A 23,259-nucleotide genomic window follows, 5' to 3' on the forward strand; every position below is an offset into this window, starting at 1 on the left:
CACTGGATAAACCCCAAGTTTTAGTTCGATTTTAATAGGTGGAATATTGCGGGCCAGTCCTGGTGGGTTGTTCTCTGCCCAAACTCCTGGTATGTTGAATAAGGATTCATCACTCCTAGGGTTTTGGCTAGTCAATGCTGTATAAAGTCGCCACTCTTCTTCCTTTGGTATGGATAATGTCATAATACCTGAAGGTCCATTAAACTTTAAGGATGTTGTTCCGTTTGGTAGGAACGTAATCTGCGCTTGTAATTTGGATAGCATATCACGTCCCAGCAATTGGACTGGACATTCAGGCATGTAAAGGAATTGATGTTTTACTACGTGGCCTCCCAATGTACAGAGTCGACTTTTAAGAACCGGTTTTGCAGCACTCCTTCCAGTTGCTCCTATTACGGTAATAGTTCTTACAGATGGAATTCCCTATTCATATATACCTTATTTGCTACCTCCATTAGTTGGGTGATAGACATTCCTGCAAACCCTTCTAACTTCTGTAGCTTGCGCTTAATATCCCCGTAGGCTTGGCTGACAAAGGCAGAGTTTACCATTCGGGAATTATCAGTGTCTTCCGGATCAAAGGGGGTATACAAGCGGTATGCCTCCAATAATCGGTCATAAAAGACACTAGGTGCTTCATCACTCTTCTGAATCACCTCAACTGTCTTCGACATATTTATGGCTTTCTTCCCTCCGGCTTTCATGCCAGCAATTATAGCATCTCTATAAGCTTTTAGGTGACGCATGTCTGCGCCATTAACGTTCCATTCGGGATCAGTATTAGGATAATGAGTTGCGGCCCATGCTGCTGGATTGGCTTGATTTAAAGTACGGGCTTCTTCCTCCAGTGCTTTAATAGCCGCTTGATTTATCCTAGTCCTCTCCTCATTGTTAAATAATGTCATTAGTAATTGCTGGCAATCAGCCCAAGTCGGATTATGCGTCTGAACTATCGAGGTGAACAGGTCGGTCATGGCTTGTGGTTTCTCAGTATACGAGGAATTGTGGGTCTTCCAATTCAAGAGATCGGTAGTCGTGAACGGGACATATACGAAGACTGGGTCAGCATACACCATTTGACCTGTGGCATCAAGATAGGCTGACCCAGGATTCAAACGAAGAGGCATCTGATAATGTTTAGGTCGTTGGGTACCGGTCAGTTGTCGGGTTAGTATAGGGCTACGTGGAGGGGCGTCGGTTAGAGGTTCCGGTCGGGGGGTAGTAAGACATGAGGATGTAGAAGCTTGATGTTGGGGAAGGTCGGTAAATAGAATATTCCGAGCCGGGCTAGAAGAAGCCTGACCGGAAGCTTGAGTTGGCGCCAAATCAGGATACATGGGTTTAACGGGGGTTGGTACCGGAAGAGGAGGTTTAGTAACGGATGGTATGGATTCTGAGCTGGAGGAGGAAGTAGATGGGGACAACGGGCGAGTGGGTGTAGAACTTCCTGTACTTGTATCACCTCCCCCTACAGGGAAATAAGGGGGCAGCATAGGGATCTCGGACTCAGGGGGCGTGTCCAAAATGGGCTTAACCGTGGTCCTAGTGGACAAACAAGTCCTGGCCACCATGAGGCGACATTGCTCCTCGTGGCATATTCGGATCCATCTTGGCGAGTCGTTTACAGCCTGCCTCCAACAATCAATGTATGGAAACTGTCCGTAAAGTTCAGGCCTACCTGATACAGCCACGTGTACACGCTGTACCAGATTTGGATCTAAACTGCCACGTGGCGGCCATGCCGCAACCAAAGTAGGCCACTCCCTAGTGCACAAAGTGACCAAACGTACAGAAGACATTTTAACCCCAAAATCACATTTTGTAAATCCCTTTTTAAAATTCTTCACCATACAACCTAAGGGATCCAAAATCGTCGACTCCGACGCGCCCATACTTATCAATGGAGCGTTGTTGACAACGAATGCTATACACACACTCTATTCAACAGTCACACCCGTTTCTTCCGGCTTCAGCACCACGTGGTACAGTTACCAAGTGAAACGTACACAATAACACGATAAAAAACACTCAGGGAATTCCCGTACACACACAGCTGTTACACCAGTCACTAAGTAATCGATATTATGCCCTTTGGCGAAACTATACAGTCACCCACGCTATAATTCTCTATATATGAATTACCCGTCTATAACACACCCCAGTAACATCGTCTTTTACAAACAGCAGTTACAGTACGGTTAGCATAGGTCAAAGTACAATTTAAGGTCACAATACAATTATTAGTGGTTATGGTGTTAGACATGCAATAAACGACAATGATTAGTACTTATATACAGTGTCAGTAAATATACAGGGTTATGGTACCGTGCACTATAATACAGCAACACACTATTGACACTCTCGCTAGACGGCTGAGCTCGCGCTAACAAGATATACACTTTACTAACAATCTTTAACACATATACAATCCCAACTAAACTATTGGCCAGTACCTTGATGGACTACCTAAAACTATCTACATCCGTTTTGGTTAGCCACACTGCCCAAGCACCACATATAGCGAACTAGAGGGCGGAATTTACAACAGAACCCTTTTAGTCTTTCTACTCTATCAATAGTCTAGTGGGTTCCAAATTTACACGCCTTCCCACTTAGCCAAGATAGGTTGAGAGCTAGCGGACCGAATTTACACAGACGCCGCTTAGTCTCCCAGTCCCTCCGACCTAGCGAACAAATTGTACACCCTAGAACGCTAGTCTAGACAAGACACCGGTGTCCGGCTAGGGCTATTTACACAGAACCCCGCCTGACTCCAAACCAAATCAAACGGTCTTACTAAAGAGCGTTCGATTGAGCGGTGCGCCTTCGCTCCTTCCCTCCGACAGAGGGGGCAGATTCCATACACAGATTTAACCCCTTATGGGCCTACCGCACAATCGGTATACCCCTAGTGGGTCCGCCGTCTAAAACAGCGGTCGTCTTACCTCCTCGTTCCTGAACCTGAGTTCACACTCATCGATGGGGACACCCCAGCACTTACTACGTAGAGGCCGATGATCTCCTGGACAACAGACCAGTGGCGCCGAGACGAAGGGAGGTCCACGCAGAAGTTCAGGGGTGCAGCCGTAGAGAACGTGGGCAAAGATAGACCGTCTCACGCCTCTGCCTCTCAGCTACCGTTGAACGATGAGCTTCCCGGCCAATGCACCAAATGATACCGGAGAAACTGACGGAAGCCAAGCACAGAGAGATGGACACAGGTTTCTTCAGGAAGGAAGAGATTCTTTATTCGGATCACCGATCGGGACTCAGAGGGACTAATGTCACCAAAATACAACAAGTTCTGAGCCCCGGACAATAGTGCAGGCTCCTTATATAGGCATATAACTCCTCCCATATTAAGCTCCACCCGCACATTCTCTTGACCAATCAATACAAATAAGAATTAACTTCCTGCTTGACCGCATGGCCTGTCCAGCACAATGGAGGAGGGGAATACTACATCCTGTATTCTTGCACATGCTCCGTACACTACTGATCGTATCTTGCCACGTGCAACCAACTGATCGATACGTCAGCATATGCACGTACACATGCCACGTGGTAATCTCGGCCTACTAAATTTATTTTAACTGAGATTCCACCACACAAGTAATACATTTTCCTCCAGCCCCTGTCAGCCAGTTTCCCTACCCACAGTTAACCCATCCCCTGCCAGCCAACCTCCCTACCCATAGTTAACTTCTCCCTGTTAGACCCTGTCAGCCAATCTCCCTACCTACAGTTACCCGATCCCTGCCAGTCCCAGTCAGCCAACCACACTATATGAGAGAGTGTGTGGTCGTTAGTTCTATAGGGAAAGGAAGGGAAAGAAAAGGGAGATGTGGTTTGTAAGTTCAAGTGTCTGAATGCGGAGGACTCTGAGAAGGCTTGGGCAGGCATTCTGCCATCACTGGAGCATTGCCATTGGGGGACAGTCAGGCTGAAATACAGGAGGCAAGGAGAAAGCAAAGCGGAAAATTACATGCAAATCAGATGAGGAGCAGAAAATCTGAATGATTAAAACCGGTACTTCTAAAGCTCATTTTTACACTCTTTAATAACCATCACAGAAAAAAAATTGCCACACAAAAGTATGTATTTATGTAAAGTAGTAGAAATCATAGACTATTTACCTAAGTATTTTGACACTTTTTACTTAGCCATTTCACCACCAATCTGTGCGAAATACTGTAGTATTTTTTTTTATTTTTTTTTTTACATACACACATATAGCAAGGTTCTTTTAGTGCAGGGCTGCCCAACAGGTAGCTCCCCAGATGTTGTAGAACTACAACTCCCATGATGCTTTGTTCTCCTAAATGCATGCAAAGCATCACGGGAGTTGTAGTTCTACAACATCTGGGGAGCTACCTGTTGAGCAGCCCTGCTTTAGTGTGTATTTTGTAAACCTAAGTGCTATATCAGTACAAAACCCCATATTGTGTTCAACTACATATGCCGAGTACAACAATACACCCACAGTATGCATTTACCACTATTATGTGAAGCTACAATGCATTTGATGAGCTTATGTCTCATTTTTGGGGCATTATAGCAGTTTGACTGTTTATATAACTCCACATAGACCTACCATTTTTAAAGTACACACTCCAGGGTATCATATATATATATATATGTATATATATATATATATATATATATATATATATAGTTACTGTAAAAAAAAAAAAAAAATAGAATTTTTTTACTTGCAAGTTGCATTTTTGCTGTGTATTTTGTACATTTGATATATGCCACTGTGATAGAATCCCCCAAATTATGCTCAGTTACATCTTGAGTAAGACAATATGCCCAATGTATGACCCAGACACTATTTTGTGAAGTTACAGTGCTGTAGAAGAGATGTGACCACTTCAGGTTTTGAAGTGTGTATTTTCATAGGTTTTGATAGATCCATGTTCCAGTTTTGAGTATTGTGGCGGATTATATGTTTTCGACTCATTAATATCTTTCCATGATACTTTCCAACCTGTTTTGTCACCTACGTTTGCATAATTGATACAATGGTTATTCGAAAGAACTAAAGTGAATATCTCCATGTATGAAGTCCATTCTCCCATGGTACCTAATGTTTTAATTTCGGATGTTTTGCTGCAAGACATTATGAGTTTGGAGCAGAGAAACCACATTTAAATATTTTTTTTTTCTTATTTTAAACCAATATAACTTATCTTTCTAGCTAAAAACAAGCTTTATAGTAACACTCGAAACACTACAGCTTGCCAGGGAAACTGAAACGCTGCAGTGCTTGGTTCAGCTCATTTTGCCAAGGGTAATTAGCTCTTGGAGGCAAGCGCTTGGAGAGCAGAAGAACCACCCATGGAGCATAAAGGGTTTAATTATGTTAACTGATTGTGACGGTTAGATTATGTTAACTGATTGTGACCTTATTTACATATCATGTCATCATAAGTATTTAATTCACAGGTGCCCCTCCCCCGAAAACAAAAAACAAAACAAAAACCCAAACAGGTCTCTTCATAAATTTAAAGAAGAAAATCAGCCATTACACCTGTAATTCTGACTGCAAATAATGTATATCAAATATTTATTTAAAAATGGAAAAATTAAATAACGCACATTTGTAGTCTAGGTAGGCACCAACGTTAAGTGGCTGTAAGCAGTTGCATTATTTCCCTACTGGCTAAAACCGCAGTGTTAATTAGATCTCCTTAAACAGAGGAAATGAACACAAAAAAAAGATATTATAACCCATTTAATCTTTATACAGCAGTTCAAATACAGATTAAATGCAAAGTATCTTTTTCAACTTCTCTCGTTATAAAAATTTGATTAAGACAGACTACCTTCAACAATATCTTTACAGCAGATCACAGTGATATAAGTATGTATGCTAAAAGCATTCTGCTTTTTCTTGGCAAAAAAAAAAAAAAAAAAAGGCTTTAAGATAAAATTTTAGATATATATCTTATTTATACACACTCAGGTAAACAAACAAAATACATTTAAAAATGTGTTATATTAGTTTAGATAAGGTTGTGTGAATTAATTTTGAGAACGCCATTACATTTGGATCATATTTTAATCTGATTTAATGTTTATTTAAATTATTTTATTAATCCAATGGTTTTCTGATTTGCACTCTATCATAAAAGTTCTGCAGTGTGGATTACACAAACAAAGCGGTACAGACTAAAAAAACAAGTAGTCCTATAATCAGCCAGTATATAGAAAAAGAGAGGAATACCGCACACTTATTAGAATCCTGGTGCAGCCAGACCTGGCGCTGGCTACCCCCTCCTGTAGTAGTTAAACAAAATTGTGGTCCAGGCACTCAAGGGTCAGTTAAACAACATGTTTATTGGGAAAAACATGCTTTTCAACTGACCCTTGAGTGCCTGGACCACAATTTTGTCTAACTATATTCCACCAGTGTCATTATATGTTGTGTTGATTTAGTACATAAAAACCCAAACAGTCACATTAACTGAAAAATGTTCTCCCCAAAAGTAAATTCTGTTAAATAGTTCCTATATTTTCAAAATTATGGAGATACCCCTTTTGTAAGTGAAACATATCTTACTAATTTAACATGTCAGTATTAATGACAGACATCACTAAGAAAGACAAGCTTGCAGCTCTTAAATCTCATCCTGGGGTTTACATGAAAATCCTTGTGGTGGAACAATGCAGAACTGTTCTACATTACGAAATAAAACTCTCTCTCATATAACATTATCTAATTAGTGGCACTGTTACTTTCAATTAGCATTATATTAATATACTGTTTATCCACAAAACATAATCCATGTGGTTTCCCCTAGTACAGCTACGAGTTTAATGCAGTGTCTCAATACTTGTTCATCTTCCAAGCAAAGTTTCAAAATTACTTCTGTGTTGATGCCAAATATGCATACCAGAAGAAAGCCACCAGGTTGGCAAACAAGACTCGAAACTGTAAAGAGAAAACAATTTGAAATTAAAATTACAATCAAGTAGATATTATTTCCTTATAGAAAATATATTTAAAAACAATTTAGTACATAATCCACCCCCCTCCAAAAAAATAAAAAAAATAATCAAGAATGTTTTTTCTGAGGGCATATGTAAAAACAGCTTGCAAAGTATGCAGACCTGTTATCTGCAGCCTTAGCTAACTATCCCCTTCTCTCCAGGGAATACTATAATCAGAGGCCTCTCATTTGCTTACCTATGCTTCTCAACGAGCAGCTTTTCTGAGAAGGCAAGGGCACACTAGCACAGTGTGCCTGTTGCTTTCGTTAGCCCTGTGGAGCAAACGTAAGAGGAAAATACCTCACTGTCCTAATTATAAAAGTTCAGATTTCTTTTGGAATTGGCACATTTATAAAGTGTCAAGAAATTAATAGACTCGACACACAGAGCACTTCAGCAAGCGGACGTGCATTATTTGTGCGGAGTGTTCCTTTAACCCCTTAAGGACCAAACTTCTGGAATAAAATGGAATCATGACGTGTCACACACGTCGTGTGTCCTTAAGGGGTTAAAGGAATACTAAAGTGTTAGGAATGCTAACCTGTATTTCCAACGCTACAGTTCCCCTGTCCCTAGTTATATTCAGGACTGCCTTTTGCCATAAAATTTGTTTACAAATATATTTTAAACTTACATTACTCATAGAGGAGTACTGGTGACCTGATGTACATTTCCTTGTGCTGGGAGCAGACCCAATGTGTCTCATTGGAAAGCATTGAATCTAGTGCTTTTCTATTAGTTCCAATGTCACATGAATGAGTTTTACGGTCAGTGCAGCGGAAGTGGCATGTTTAACCCTTCAATGTAAATATTTCTCTTTCTGCAAAACTGCATTGTTTTACCTTGAAGGACCACCGCACCCAGACCACCTTATTAAGATGAAGTGATCTAGGTGACTTTAGTGGTCCTTCAAGAAAGGACACTACAGTTAGGATAGAGCTTAAAGTATGGACATGTCTACCTTTAAAATAAGTTATAATATGTCATAATTGTTGCGTCATGCTAAAGTGGGTCACAAAATCATCATTATATATAGTGGCGTGACTTGGGCACATGTGTTGCTTCTATTTAAACAGAAGAACATAATCAGCCTAATTAAGATAATTGTGGGGTGTTAAGGAATGCCCCATCACTTGAATTAGTATTATTCTCTTTTTCCCTGTTCTATTTCTCGTTCGAACTCACCTATTTCGGTTCCCGAACGAGGACCACTCTAGCACCCCATTAGAAAGTGGAATACCAAGTATCCAGTGCGAAACCGCAAAGGAAACTATTAATAAAATGCTCCCCTGGGTGGCCACCATTTCGTGAAACCGAACGCATGTGATTGACAGAATGGATGGCGGCCATTTTGTCTCCCAAACGCAGGCAGCAGTACTTAGTCGCCAAGTGCCTGGAACTTATTTTGGCAAGGCACTCCCGCGAATACCGGTGAAGATGGAACCGCTGCCCATTCAAGTTCCCGACCACCTATGCGAACGGCGTTCTGGAGATATAAACTACCGAATGGGGGGAGCATTCACCGCTTGAAAGCACTTTAATATCTTGTGTGGTTTTTGTATAGAAACCCTCGAACTGAGACCGGCTGTTGCCACTATTTCTGGGCTTGTACCTCGTGGCCAGTCAGTCAAAACTTTACCCTGGTGGTGATTCCAAACCACCAAACCGATCTAATCAATTTTTGGATATGTTAGGCACTCAGATCAGAGTATCTGGGGATGTGACTTGAGGAGTTTCCATGTATTTTGGGGGTACTTTTGGGGTGTTGTAAAAATTTTCATTTTTCTGTACCTGGAAGATAATTGAATTATAAGTTTCCTGACTCCATTATCTCTCAGGCACAGGGAAGACTTTACTGTGTGTATAAATTGCGAGTGCTTGCCTGAAATAAACAGATCTACTCCCTGCATTCAGTCTTGACTAATGTATGGGGGGAAACGCTATAACAGTAATATTCACTTTCACTGTTTGATAGAGCTACTTCACACAGGGAAAGGGAGTCCATGGTGGCGATATACTGGTGGTCCGCCACATGGGGTGATGTTTAGCTAAAAGGGACACTATAGCCACCAGAAGCACTATAATTTTATGTATTGCTTCTGGTGTCTAGCCAGTCCTTGCAGGCTTTTCAATTTAAACACTTACATTGCTGCCTAGGAACACCTCTAGTGGCAGTCACTCAGACGCTCTGCATGAACATTCCCAATATAGATGCATTGATTCAATGGATCTCTATCAGGAGAAGCGGATTGGCACAGAAAGGCGTTTTGCAGCACACACACAATAACCTCCCAATTCTATCCCAAAATTGATGATCTTAGCCATGGAGGCAAGCATTAGAGAGAGAAAAAAAGTGAGTGAAATCACCTTTTCAATGTGATCTGAAGGGGGTGGTTACCAAAACCGTTAGTTTACACTATAGTGTTAGGAATACAGGTTTGTATCCCTTACACTATAGTATTCATTTAAACGGTGTAATGTAGCACTATAGGAAGGATTCCCATACCTATATCATTTTCTATTTGTGTGACAATTTTAGTTAGAAACAGAATCTACCAAGTCCCGTAGGATGTGCCACAGGTTGCTGCGGCTTCTAGCAGCAAAACCGGATATATATATACACAATCTACTGGTATATAAGCATCCAAAAGAAATATGTGGCTTGGTTAATGTGCACATGCTATGAAAACAAATAACTTGATTTTGGCACCCTCCTCTACTCAATATTTGGCTTGAATGTAGTTATTTTGTCTAGTGTGCGATTTAACTAGAAACCAGCTCATGAAGTCTTCAAATGACCATTTGATTTGGTAATGTACCTCTTTTGTACAACTCATTTTCTTTTTCTTCCTGTAACTCTTTAAAATTGTGCAATAAGAATAATTTATCTGTATATTTAATTAATACAAAATCTATTCAGCCAAAACTTGGATTCAGGCATAACCTTCATCATTATTTGCCTAGTTATTAAATACTCTGGAATTTGGAAAGCTCCCTAGTTGGCTGAACAAGCTATCCATATATTCTACTAGAATATAACCATGTATTTAATTACCTGCTTTCGACTTTATAACACGGATGCATACAAAGCGGTGGGGTGCATGGAAGCTTTTAAGACACGTTCCCCTACGTAGCCTACCTGCAGATATTAACCAAGTCAGCAATATTTTCAGTTCAACTACTTTGGCCTTAAAATTTGAAATTCACTTTTAACTCGCTCTGAATTTGACAAATCTCACTTAGTAAATAACCCTGTATGATTTAAGTAACACTACACTGTAAAATGTTCTCCATGTCATACTTGAAAACAAATTAAATGTCAATGCTTTCTCCCTAGTAAAATACATTTTAAATAAATAAAACTGCCTTTAGTGTGTCTAATAAATGTATATATTTAGTACAGGGAGATTTTATTTTAAATATATATATATATATATTTTTTTTTATTGTCATCTCAAGATAAACGCGGATATCATACATATAATCGTTGAAGCAAATAATCGCCTACGCAGAGGCATGCTTATTGAGACCGTAAATAACTTGAAAGCCAACATCGTACAGATTGATCAAAGTAACATATGGTTGCCTGCGCAGAGGCATAACAGTCGAAGTGATCACGCAATGACCGAAATCAAGTTTGCATGGGCTTCACAAAGTTAGATATGTCAAAGGCGTTGATTGGGCCTGATAGTGCCGTGCACAGGTGTTATTGTCGCGTGTGTACAGCTATTCCTGCCAAAATGTATAATTCAGGTTAATTACAATTAAAAGTGCTGTGTATGGCGGGGGGAGGGGGGGGGGGAGGAGGAGGAGCGATGACGTAGGACGCACGCACGGGAGCGTACGTCCACGAGCGCGGCGATGCTGATGCCCTGAAGGAGTGAGCATGTAGAGGAGACCCGCTGGACCCAATAGACTGAGGTCAGCTTATAGTTAACAGCCTGGAGTAAACACTCCGTCCAGCAAACACCCCAACACCCTATACACCACGCAAAGTGGAAACTGCAAAACTGAGAGCCTGCCTGCCAGCCCTGGAAAGAGGAAAGGGAGTGAACGAGACAGGGAAGGAGCCGGTGTCGGTGAGAGCGTCGGGTGGGTCCCAGGTGGACTTAACCGATGAATTTTTTTTTTTGCCCCTTCTTTCCCTCCTCTCAATTGTATGTGCTTTATATATAAAACATAATATTGAAAGATAAAGCAAGAAAAATACAAATGCAAATAAAGGCTATTAAATCGTCAGGAAGTTAAAAGAAAAGAAAAAGGAAAAAAAAAAGAGGAAAAAGAACAAAATAAATAAAGGGGAAGAAAATGAAAGGGTGAAATGGGTGACGAGGTGGGGAAATAATAGAAGGATTTAAAGGAACGGCAAGAAATAAAAAAAGAGAAAACAAAAGGATATATAAAAAGCAGTTGGCAAACTTGATATTAATTGAATGCCTGCTAAATAAACAAGCACATTATGGAGAGATTATAAAGGAGTGTGGAAAATTGGCAGTTGCCAAATATAATTTGGACACACCTTAAAGGGATCATCATTCAAGGCTAACTATCCTGTTAGGTGGTTAATTTTTATTTATTTGGTTGTTTTCCTTTTTGTATTGGTTCATCCTTATAAATGTTCAGAACGTCTGAAGTTATTAAAAGTGAAAAAGAAGAAAAGATAAGGGAAGAGAAGGAAAAGTGGATAATGAACAGAGATAAGAACAAAAGCTAGACCCAATTCCAAGCAATTATTAAATCAATTACAACATAAACAGCTATAAAGCTTAGCATTGGAAGAAGTACTAAAGTCACAATCCAGCGTGAAGAAACCTGAAAAGAGAAGAGGAAATTTAAATCTTCCTTTTTTTTTTTTAATATTCATGGCAGCAAAAAAGGCAACAACTTACGAAGAGAGAGAAGGAGAGGAAGTTGGAAATCAAACCAGAAAAAAGGTTATCGGCCTCTACTTTGTCGCAACAACTGAGACAAGAGTTAGAGCAACAAAATGAAATAGAGACTTCATTTAAAGAAATAGAAATTATTACACCACAGAAGGATCACTTAAAACAGTACCAAAAAGAGGCTAATTTTGCAGAAATACACGAGTATTTAGATACAGCTTTCGAACGGCAATTTGATAAGATCAAAAATGAAATACAAGGTGGCCTGGAAGCCGAAGAAGATGGCGGCGTAAACCCTGAGCTCCAGACAAGGCCCCGCACAAACTCGCCTACAGCACCTTATTACCCCGAAAATGGGTAAATCTAACAGAGCATCGAACACCCCCAAGCCTGCTGACAACCCTAGAGGGGCCACACACTCCTCAATGAGACAATTCCTGGTCCCCCCGCCGGACACAAACTCACAGGCCTCCACGGATTCCACGGCCTCGGACGGCCTCTCCCGGCCTGCGACGCAAGAACCCGACACCCAGCCGGAGACACAGACAACCGGCCCTGCGGTACTACAGCCGGAATGGCTCACAATCCTGCATAACTTACCCACCAAACAAGATTTAAAGGCAGCCAATGAAGAACTCCGACACTCCATCACTATGGAACTTCAAACCATGCGGGAGGAATTCAGCGGCCTTCGCCAGCGGGTGTCCCATCTTGAAGCAGAGTGCGACCACATGGCGTCGGCGCAATCAGCTAACACGGACATCCTGAGGGCCAGAACACACCAACTAACACAGATTGCATCGCACCTGGAAGACCTGGATAATAGAAGCAGACGACACAACATCAGGATCCGAGGGGTACCGGAGGAGTATGACGATGCGACCCCGGTAAGACAAACAATAACATAACTATTTAACGCCCTCCTGGGTCTCCCCACACAGCACCCGATAGAGATGCCCAGGGCCCACAGAGCACTCAGACCAAAAGGCCCGGCCGGGAGCACGCCCAGAGACATTATCTGCTGTCTCACGAACTACCAGCTCAAGGAAGACATTCTCCGGAAGGCGAGGGAAGCTGGTAAGGTGCGCATAGGGGGGACAGAGGTACAATTATACCCAGACCTCTCACCCGCCACGTTGGCGTATAGACTAGCCCTGCGCCCCTTCACCAGGCAGCTTCAAGCTAACAAAATTCGTTATCGCTGGCGCTTCCCGACCGGGCTCCTGGTCCACACACCTAGAGGCCTGATAGACATCAGGGAGAGAGCTGACTTGGATGGTGTAGCGAGAGAACTGCAAATCACGCCGGCGCAACTACAATGGCCGGACCCGCTGGCGCTGTATACACCAGTCCGAGGGCAAGAGAGCCAAGCCGAAGAGCTACCCACCCCGAGAAACACCCGCCAACGAGCACTAGGCCCGCAAGGCCACTGAACAGGTAGCATCAAGACAGCGACCCCTTGACGACACCCATATCCCGCAAGAGACACTATAACCTGCAACTATTCTGATTAACTTACACCACTGACGAACATACAACTCCGGGCAGGGCTGCTAGTTTATGCTGTGGCCCCCTTTGTCTATCTGTCTCCACTTTGCCTCTGTCTCCGTTTTGGCCCAATGAGACCTGGAAGAACACCAGCCCACCACCCAGACCCGAACCAGCTCACGAAAGCAACCCCAAGAGGGCATCTGGACACGGCATACACCCCAGCCGAAGCACAACCGACACTTACCCACCCACGACGACCCCCATACCAGCCACCACACCAACAGCTCTGCCGAGACAGGAAGGTCAACTAACGACAGGGCATTCAAGGACTCTATCCCCGGACTGGTAAACACCACGGTTGACCCTCGAAGGAGATTGACCAGAATGGACAAGAGGATTATCCAGAGACTGTGCCTCCGATTTGAACGCGCCCTAGCGCAATGGACTGTGGGGCACACACTCAAACGCAAGTACACAGCCACTGGCTGTGCTAAAGCATAGAAGGGGGGAGGTGGTTGGGAATTGGGGACCCTGATTCTAATAGGAGCACACATGCCACCCCTGGTACAGAGCAGGGGTCCACAGAGGGACAGCAGACCGGGCCGGGCAACCGCACTCCCCCCACAGACCTGTGACGACCTACCCAGGAGCAGGCGGGGAGGCGGGGGCCCGGCTCGCTCAAAAACCCCACATGGGACCACACACCGAGACACTACTTACAACCGGCCATAATTTAATAGGGGGATAACGGGACACACAAAAAGGGGCCAACGGGTCACGCTAAGAGATGCCGCCTCCCACACGCGGCAACAGCACAGTTAAAGGGGTAAGGGGAGAGTGTGTTAGATAAGCATACACCACAGATAAGGGGCAGCCACTAGACAGCAGACCTTGACACTAGGCCACCGAACACGACATACACAACACAAGGGAACCAATACTGTCAAGCTGCAATACCAGAAGGGGTTAGCAAGGTATGATAAACAAACGGAAAACTGTTGAATACTGTTAGATATGTTTATTATGTTTATTAAGTTATACGTTACTCATGTTAAGCAACTGCTCCACCACCCTGCACAACACACAAAACAACCAGGGTACCAATATTATTGATATGTAATGTCAGATGGGGACAGCAAGCTACACTTCACAATGAGATGTTTACTGAATAGTGAATGTAATGTAATATCAAATGTAATATATATTATGCAGATGCTCGGAAGTCATAGGCGAGGACGCTCACAACTGACCAAGCATAAGATCGAGCCTTGACGGGAAGGCCTAAGGGACTGTCGTAGCTGAACCACTCAGATCGGACTGCAGCGACAGGATAGGTAACCCAGGGCTGACGACCTTAGGGAAACCACGACCCGCTGAGAGATCTCAGACTTCCTCCCACTACCCCAAGGGATAGGCGACTTACCCAGGTGGACGAGACCAAAGGCCAGTGACTGGGCCCAAGCCTCGGAAACCACCTAGACGCCCCAACCCTACCGCCTCTGAGCGAAGAACCCTTCCCCCTCCGGACCCCACCTCCCCCCCACCTCACGTACAGGACTACCCGCCCCAAACCATACCCCTCCCAGACCAGCCAGACTGACTACTTACAGACAGGAAAACATGTCACTCACACCAGCTGACCTCATAATTCTATCCATAAATGCAAGAGGGCTAAACAAGCCCGAAAAGAGATCAATGGCACTCAAAGAATTCCCCGCCTCCAGAGCCTCCATAGTTTACGTACAGGAGACGCACTTTAAGAAAGGGGCTCGACCCAAACTACAGGACCATAGATACCCCATGGGCTATTTTAGTGATTATCACGGCGGCAAGGCACGGGGGGCCGCGATACTAATGCACAGGGGCCTCCCCTTTAGAGAAAAGGAGATACGGTCCGACCCGGAGGGAAGGTTCGTCTTCCTGAAAGGTACGATAACGGGTCAAATCTACACCCTAGCCAACATCTACACCCCAAACAGGAGACATCACCAGTTCCTCGCGCAGATCCTGCGCACTCTCGCAACGTTTACCGAAGGCATACTGATCCTGGGGGGAGACTTCAACCTGGCACTAGACCCGAGGTGGGACACATCAACGGGAACCTCGCACATCCCACCGCAACACCTCGCTGCACTCAAATCACAGCTAACCAAACACAAACTAGTGGACTGCTGGAGGGCATTCCACCCAGACGAGAGAGACTACACCTTCCACTCGCACCCACACAACACTCCTACACTAGAATAGATTACTTTTTCATGCAACAACATCACCTCCCGCTAGTCAAACAGGCTGACGTAGGCACAGCTACGTGGTCCGATCACGCTCCCATAACGCTCACACTAACCTCACCCCTGTTCAGACCTAAAGAAGCTAGGTGGCGTCTGAACGAACACCTACTATCGGTCCCAGACGTCAAGTCTGACATTGGATCAGTCCTGAGGGAATATTTCACCCTCAACATACCATCCCAAACGACTCCCACGATCACATGGGAAGCCCACAAAAGTGTGGTGAGAGGCCACTTTATTCAGAAAAGTGCTCACCTTAAAAAACAGAGAGAGGCCGCGATGACGTCAATACTAACGGACATACACAAACTAGACACCCTTTGCCCTCCACGGCAACAAAAGTGGCAGACTGCTAGCTCGCATGCTGGCTAAACGCAGACAAATGACCTACATAGACCGAATCAGAGACGACAAAGGCACACTCCAGCGGCACCCCTCAAAGATTCAGGAAGTGATAAGAGCATACTACGCAAAGCTCTATGCACTCCCGAGACCGCAGACGAATACGACACACAAACGCCTGCTGGACGCAATCAATGACTACCTGGACACACACACACACTACCCATACTTGACGAAACAACAGCAGATCACCTAGATGACGAGATCACACCAGATGAACTGGCCATGGCAATCAAACGGACAAAACAGGGGAAGAGCCCGGGACCTGACGGCCTACCATTATGCTACTATAAGACATTCGCAGACGAACTATACACTCCCCTCCTAGAAACATTTAACTCGATTAAGGAGGGACACCAGTTTACCAAACAATCACTGGAGGCACACATCACCATTATCCCTAAAGAAGGGAAAGATAGCGAACACTGCAGTAATTACCGACCCATCTCACTTATAAACTGCGACCTGAAATTATTGGCCAAAATACTGGCCGCGAGATTGCACACGCATGTGCCCACATTAGTACACCCGGACCAGGTAGGATTTGTAGGAGGGAGGGAAGCTCGCGATAATACCATCCGCACCCTCACTCTGATACACACCCACAGACAGAGACCGGAGGGCCTTCTCCTGTTGTCCACGGACGCGGAGAAGGCCTTCGACAGGGTGAACTGGACCTACCTTTTCCAAGCCCTCACACGCACGGGACTAGGACCGGGTATAATGGGGTGGATTAGAGCACTATACACACAACCGTCGGCCCGAGTAGTGGTCAACGGAGCACTGACAGCACCATTGGACATACACAATGGCACCCGACAGGGCTGCCCCCTCTCATCAATGCTCTTTGTCCTCGCCCTCGAACCATTCATGGTAGCCATCAGAAACAACCCAGACGTGAGTGGCATAACCCTGGGTACAACACACCACAAAATAGCCGCATACGCGGATGACCTACTGTTTTACGTTACTAACCCGGAAATAACACTCCCCAACATTCTCAAGGCCTTCCAGGAATTTGGAAGGAATCTCCAACCTGAAGATAAATCTCACTAAATCGTCCATACTAAACATCTCGGTGCCCGCAAGGAGGGAACAACCATTGCGACACCACCACACAATCCAATGGGCGAACCACAAGATTAAATACTTGGGAATCTATCTAACGCGAGCAGGCGGGGACATGTTCAGGGAAAACTTTGCTCCTATCCACAATAAATTCCGAGAGGAACTGAGGGAATGGGCATACCCACACATTTCCTGGCTAGGGAGGATTCAGGTAATCAAGATGAACCTCCTCCCTCGCCTACTTTACCTCTTTCAGACCATCCCAATGACAGTCCCACGCACATTTTTCACCGCACTGCAATAGGACAATACGTGTGGAACGGCAAACGACCCAGACTAAAACAGGCCCTCCTCACACAACCTAAGAACAAAGGGGGACTAGCTCTCCCGGACTTTTCTCTTTACTATAGAGCTTGTCACCTCTTACGGATAATAGAGTGGACCAAGTCAGGGACACAGAAGCTATGGAAACAAGCAGAGTCACACATGACGGGAACCCCCGTCGCGGCCTTACCATGGTTACCCCCAAGACCGCAGACAAAGGGGAAGGAAGACCCCATATACACGAGAGCCACCCTACAGGAATGGCACCGGGCAAAGGGACGACATAACCGGACAACATACCCGTCACCGTTACTTCCACTGACACACAACACAGACTTTCCTCCGGGTTTAGACCCAAACGCATTCCAACCACTAATCCAAGAACCCATACCCCGACACGTTTCCACGGCCAAGGGCCTCAGATCTCTTGACGAACTGAGAACGGCCGCGGAACACACACTCTTGATGCGACTGAAATACAAACAAATACAGAGTTACATTGCGACCCTCCCACAGGGGGAGACGTTGTCGCGATCCCCCACGGCCTTTGAAACGGTATGTCTTAGTCCGGACCCGATAGCCCATGGGGTATCTGTCGTATAAACGATGCTCCTGACACAGACACCAGGGGAACAGCCACACTTCAAGGGAAATGGGAACAAGTACTAAATCGCACCTTTACCGAGCTGGAATGGGACAAAATCTGCTATCTGACACATCACTGTGCCAGCTATAGCAAAACACAAGAGACGGCATATAAACTGTTGACTCAGTGGTATCGCACCCCAGTGCAACTGAACGCTATAACACCAGACCATTCCCCACTATGTTGGAGATGCGGAAAGGAGCGGGGCACACTGATACACATTTGGTGGGAGTGCGACAAAATAGTCCCGTACTGGCAAGGAATACACACAATGATAACACAATTCTCAGACGACCCCCCCTGAGCCCAGCCGAAATGCTACTCCACCACACTAAGGTCCCCCGCTCCTCATACAAGAAAGCAATGACTGTACGTATCCTTAACACAGCTAAAGCGATCATACCACAACACTGGAAAACACCAGTGACACCATCTCTGGAGACGTGGTTCACACAGATGGAGGAACTGAGGTCGCAGGAAGACCTCTATCATTCCGCCAAAGACACACATCAAACCTACCTCAACACCTGGACACACTGGCTGCTGACAACGGCTAAACCAGACTTTAGAGAACGCCTACGATACTAGACAAGGACGCTACGAAACAGTAACCCACTGAAACCCGGACCATAGACAGACTACTGACAACCCAACAAGTTACCCCCCACCCCCCCCCCCGATCCCCGCAGGGATCACGATCAATGAAGCAAGGACGCACCAAAAATGGAGGGCCAGCAGATAGACTAACCTGACCTAATCTTAGACATGGGTACCGCACTAAGAAACGCCCAAGCTACAAGAGGTCCACCAATAGGTAAAGGGATAGCACTGAATATACAAGAACACACCCATTAGACGACTGGGGGACCCCTAGCAGAGACCACAAGAGAATATATAAGCTGATATCCCCAACCACGACCAGTCCCCCCACCATATAGGAAACGAACGGTTAGATATGATGTCTAGAACGGACCTGCGAGTCCAAATATAAGGGGGGCCTGCGAGCCCACATGATGTTTACCCATGTTACGGCCGCTAACTCTGCCACCGGCCAACATAAGGCACAGTACTTACTTGCTACTATATTGATTCTGAAACTGGAGACCTGCGAGTCCCTCCCTGTTCTTATATAAGATGAACGAAAAATGCAAATAAAAACATATTTTAAAAAAAAAAAATTAAATACAAGTGGGCCTTTTGGAATTTAAAACTGAAATTCTATTATTAGAGAAGAAAGTTAAAATCAATGAAGAGAAAATAGAATCTCTAGAATATCAACAAGCGACAGCGGAAGATGCCCAAGAAAATGCCAAGAAAAGAAGAGCAGATCTGGAATTAAAAATCGCAGATTTAGAAGACAGAATGAGGCGTAATAATCTAAGATTCAGAGGAATTCCAGAGACAGTTACTCATGAAAAATTACAAGATTACATAATGAGTCCTTTTTCAACAATTAGATATTCAATTGTCAAACCCTCCACAGATGTTAGAGCGGTGTCATAGAATTATGAAACCGGAAACAGTAGCACAAGGTGTCCCAACAGATGTCCTTATAAGCTGTGCTTCATATAGGATAAAAGAGCAAATACTGAGATCAACAAGAATGACCAGATTAAAAGAACCATATAATGATATTCATTTTTCCGGATATATACTATCATACTAGGGCGAAAAGGAAACCGTTCTTAGCATATACAAAGATTTTAAGGCAAAATAATATTAGATAATCGTGGAGATACCCAAGCAAAATTGTGGTCTCATATGAGGCAAAATCATATACATTCTCTGATGTAGCGGCTATAGAAAAATGGTTTAATGAAATTAAATTTGCAGCTATTGACTGAATAGCATATATATATGTGTAGAGATGGGTTTATATGTATTGTGTGTGTGTATATATATATATTTGTGGTCGGGGCAATCTAGCCGTAATGATAGTGTAACCTAGTATATTTAACCAATAGACATATTCAAATTACACCAGTCGGTTGTGGTGTGCCGGAACCGACAGAGCAGTAGGCCTGTAATAAAAGTGGGCCCACCTTAGAGGGTGATATGAATAGAGGGAGCGGTGGGAGGGGTGACTCGCCAGACTGTCCACGGTAAGGTGGGAGGGGATTGGCAGCCCTTTTAAGGGAATTCAAGCCCCTCCCACAACTACAGGCAAAGCCTTTACATTTGTGGTCGGGGCAATCTAGCCGTAATGATAGTGTAACCTAGTATATTTAACCAATAGACATATTCAAATTACACCAGTCGGTTGTGGTGTGCCGGAACCGACAGAGCAGTAGGCCTGTAATAAAAGTGGGCAAAAGAAAATACCATACCAATTTATCATATAACAACAATCGTTTATTCGGATAAGTCACAAAAGCTTGTATTACCTCTTCCACTGGTTCGGGCTGTAAAGAGTATAGGTGGAGCACGTCCAGCATCCCATAGTCCCGATGACATGAGCTAGAATATGGTTGAAGGAAGCTGAGAATGCTGCCCCAATGGGGTAGGAGTGTCCTGATGAAAGGTTTGTATATGCCGAGCCTAGTTAACAGTAAGTGAACACGAAGCATACCTTAAGATGCTGTATGAATGGGAGCCATGAAGTTCTGAAAATGGCTGGACTGGCTGTATCTGTAAAGTGGTGCAATAAGTATCCAGAACTTTACCGGGCCTCATAGTTTAGAGTAGGTAATAGGGGTATGTTAACCGTATGTGCTATAGGGCTAGGTATAGGCTGATGTAAAGATAGGTCCTAATGGTCTATGGTGTCTGTGGTTCTTAGTGGTAAGTCATGGGATGTAAGAACCCATAGTATGCTAGAGGTTTGGCTGTTTTATTGTTGTATGGTCATGTGTTCCGCAGGAGCTGAATACATAGTTGGATAGTGAATGAATATGTTGTGTGGATGAGTAGCCTTTGATATGGCACAGGTGTTTGGATATGAATTCCTTTCAGTAGGTCTTTATCAGATAATATAAAAGGAATCCTGTATCGTTGGGGTGTTGTAGGAGCATGTGGTGTTGGATATCCATAAGATCCCGTTTAATTGTGTTAAATGATTATGAGTTTAAGGTGGCAAAAGAAGTGAACCCCAAAACAGATTCCATAGCAAACATGTCAATAGCTTGAACCCTCCTACAGCCTTAGTGAAATATGTGAACACCCTTTACCTTTGTTGACTGAAAGTGTAAGGTGAGAAATGTGATGTGCAAGGTTAAACCATACCTTATTCCATGAGCATGTCTCGGAATGGCGGGCCGGTAAGCTATCCTGGAAGAGGTGAGTAGTGTCTGGCTTAGGCCCCGAAACGAAACCGATGAATGTGGTCCGCTGAGACGTTTGTGAAACCCGGCATGTGAATACAAGAGAAAAATTAGCAAGCAGCTATACACGTGTTTTCCCTTAATAGTCTCCTTAAGACCAGAGATGAAGATCGGCCCCTATGTACAATGGTGTATGTGAATAATGTCTGACAGTGTGACTGGACCATATTGGTCTCCAGGCTATGGCAGCTTCATGAACGGATATCATATGAAACAAGTTTGGAGTATAGGAGAAGCTGGATCGGGACTTAATGCCTATGGGTCATGACGCGCAACGCCATATATTCCCTCCGAAGGCCGTCAAACCAGAGCATGCCACGGCATCTGAACCAGCAACCACCAGCCCCTCCGGAACTGTGACATCTAACAGAAACAATTTATTTTATTATTTTTATATTGTTACTAATGCCAAGCGGCGAAGAATTACTAAGCAACGTGACAGGTGAGGCCCTGCTAGTAGCCAAGTGGCTTTGAGAGGCTCTATCTATGATTTGGCTCGTGTGGGGTACGTGGCCATTGGCATTATGGCGGGGTGATGGCCTCTCTGTGACTTGTAAAGGCATAAGACAGAAAGGGAGTGACAAGTGAGGCCCTCCCTATGCAACCAAGCGAGGCGGCTAGCTATGCATTGGCCCGAGGGGATGCCGTACCTCCGAATTGAGGATGGGTGTTGGCCTCGCGGGACCACTAACGTAAGGCGTAGAAGGCCAGAAAAACATACCTTGTGGGATTACCAGCAGGAAAATAGGAGCGAGGGAGGTGTTAGATATGTGCTGTAACCTAGTAAAACGATAAGGGGATTGAGTACCCGTGCATATGTAACCTGAGTATTATATGAGGAAAAAGGACCTGGTACTGGCAGGCTAGCTAAAAGCCAAGTGGCGAAGAATTAAGCTACCTCAACGTGACAGATGAGTCCCTACTAAATGCCAAGCGGCGTGAGAGGCGCTAACTATGCGTTGGCCCGAGGGGATATTTTGAGGCCACCGAACGTTGTGGCAGGGTGTCGGCCTCTCGGTGGCAACTAAAGCATAAGATAGAATGGGAGTGACATGGGAGGCCCTCCCTATGCAACCATGCGAGGCGGCTACCTATGATTTGGGCCGAGGGACGTATACCTCCGAGTATGAGGATGGGTGTTGGCCTCGCGGGACCACTAACGTATGGATTAAGACCGGAAAACAGAACCTAGTTGGGCAACCTAATTCTCCAAAAGCCAGTACCACTCTAAATAGAAAGTACGGGGTTGTGAAATGTGCCTGATAAAGTTTGAGTCAGGACGAAATCACTTGCAGGAAAATAGGAGCGAGAGGGTGGCAGTAGATACGTGCTGCAATTCAGAAAATTGATAAGGGGAGTATCTGTGCGTACCAGTTATGTGAGGGACCCAGATTGAGGACTCAAACCATAACGGAAAACCTACCAGAACCTAAAGATAAACAATGAACATAAGACAGAGGTAGGTGAAAGGAATTGCAGTGCTTGTAAAGCAACCTTGCAGCATGACCTAGGTACCTAAAAAGCGAGATGTTAATGCAATAAAATAACTTGCAATGCGTACAACCTACAATCATGTTATCAACCTAATAAGGCCAGTATTGGAGCGATGTCACAGAAACGTAAGCTTAACATCCTGAAATGACCTTGTAGGAACAACATAATTGCCAGCTAACAGATAAATTAACCAGCTGCATACCGTATATTTAGAACACCCACACATAAATACATTTACTTGGAATCTGTAAAACCTTTAAAACAACAGGGGCATATGGTTAAACCCTTAACCCCTTAATGACACATGACATGTGTGACATGTCATGATTCCCTTTTATTCC

At 44.4% G+C, this 23,259-nt stretch overlaps 1 protein-coding gene across 1 annotated transcript in view; it reads right to left on the minus strand.

Moving 5' to 3' along the window:
* Positions 1–5,725: 5,725 nt before the first annotated feature.
* Positions 5,726–23,259, minus strand: part of PXMP2 (peroxisomal membrane protein 2) — a 95,725-nt gene continuing 78,191 nt past the window's right edge. Inside the window, exon 5 of the mRNA XM_063454776.1 lies at positions 5,726–6,940. Coding sequence (XP_063310846.1) covers positions 6,872–6,940 — 69 coding nt within the window. The 3' untranslated portion in view covers positions 5,726–6,871. The remainder of the gene's footprint in view (positions 6,941–23,259) is intronic.

The sequence above is a fragment of the Pelobates fuscus genome, chromosome 5, assembly GCF_036172605.1.
Source record: "Pelobates fuscus isolate aPelFus1 chromosome 5, aPelFus1.pri, whole genome shotgun sequence".
Lineage (NCBI taxonomy): Eukaryota > Metazoa > Chordata > Amphibia > Anura > Pelobatidae > Pelobates > Pelobates fuscus.